The 1,558-nt window shown below is 35.2% G+C and overlaps 1 protein-coding gene across 1 annotated transcript; it reads right to left on the reverse strand.

Moving 5' to 3' along the window:
* Nucleotides 1-622: 622 nt before the first annotated feature.
* LOAG_12230 (hypothetical protein) lies at nt 623-1,493 on the reverse strand (the record flags this gene model as incomplete). The annotated part of the gene is made up of 2 exons (XM_020448505.1): nt 623-786; nt 1,376-1,493. 2 exons carry the CDS (start codon nt 1,491-1,493, stop codon nt 623-625), a joined length of 282 nt encoding a protein of 93 aa, XP_020301357.1.
* Nucleotides 1,494-1,558: the final 65 nt, after the last annotated feature.

The raw sequence follows: 1,558 nt of genomic DNA on the forward strand, positions 1-1,558 counted from the left end.
AAAATTGCTGCTAACTTTACAACTAACAACCTTCTGCCCAATACTGTCAAAATTGTTATCAAAGATGTTAAAGTTATTTATTGTAGGAGACAAAAGAAACAAATGTGATATGCATAAGATATTTATTTTTCCACTTGGCAAAACTATTGGAAAACTAAGCTAATCTTTTGGTAATAAACAACTCCGCTAACCTTTCATACATTCTTAAAAGTAAATGTAAAATGATACTACAGAAATCGTACAAACGCTGGAGTTTTTCGCTAAACTTTTACAAACCCTTCCGCTGAAATGTCGAAGGTAGTCAAATGTGAAATTTTATATCGAAGAATCCCATCCCTGTCATACTTAGATTTGCAAGAGGGACCATTTAAAGGAGTATGGAGGAAACTTTTGCGCTTTATTTGTTTATTTTTGCCATATAATTGAAAAAGGAATGGGATTGTTAAGTGCAAGAAAAGAAATAATTTTGGGGTTGCCTAGTTTTTTTTTTTCAGCTTCTGATTAGCAAAAACCTTTGCATTACATATAGGTTACCGTAGATTTTGATATAACAATAAGGTATTCACAATGTGTACTTTGTTGAAGACAAAAGTGGAAAACATGCGAAAAAGCGGCGAAGGAATTAATGGCTTCCGAGCTTACGGGATCCACTACCGCCACTCTCCCACCCCAGTAAAATACCGCTGCTTTGATTTTCTACGCGGTTCAATCCTGCTTCATTAAGCAGTCTTTCCATCAGCAGACACATCCCGGCACTGCGGTTGATATTGCTTTTTATAGTGTTACCTATTATTGTGTTTCGAATTAATTCCTGCCTTCGATGGTTTTACTCGGGATAATTTAATGAGGTAATTTTTCCATCGATCATCTTATACATAGCTATTTTCACTTAGTTCAAACTTAGTAAGCCTTGTCACTTAAGCTTGATTATTCACCCTGTGAATAAGTAGAGCAGTTCACAGAATCATCATTTACCGAGTATGGATGAAATTCAAAATTCCTTTTCTTTTTTGAAACAATTAATTATCTACCACTTTGCGTTATTTATTTCAGGCGAATGATATTTAATCGAAAAATTCGCTAACAGAAAAAGTTTTTCTTTTTCCGTAGAGTATAGTGCAAACTTTTCTGAATTCAGACAAGTCCTTGAAACGTCCACTCTTTTTGATGGCTTAATTTGAGGTATGAAGTCGAGATTAAGAGCACTCTCATTTCATTTGCGCAAACAAGCAAAAAAAATGGATTCTAAGAAAAGAACCATGGGAATTCAAAGTCATAGGAAGGAATCAATTTATAGTTGCTTTGATTTTTTTTATTGCTCGCATTTACTGAAGGCAAAGAAAAAGTTCAGAAAGGTCAAGGGGCGCGTACTCACACGGAGGGATTTTTTCTACTGTTTTATCGAGCGAGATGGTAGCCAAATGTCCATCCACTTTTCGTGCATGATTCATAAATTTCGACTCCTGAGTATTATCCTGCACTACGCTCACCATTTTCGAAATATGAAAGTATCGTATCGATTGTTCTCTGTATCAGTCAACCTATATTCTCCGGTTGA

This window comes from Loa loa, assembly GCF_000183805.2.
Source record: "Loa loa unplaced genomic scaffold supercont3.10, whole genome shotgun sequence".
Lineage (NCBI taxonomy): Eukaryota > Metazoa > Nematoda > Chromadorea > Rhabditida > Onchocercidae > Loa > Loa loa.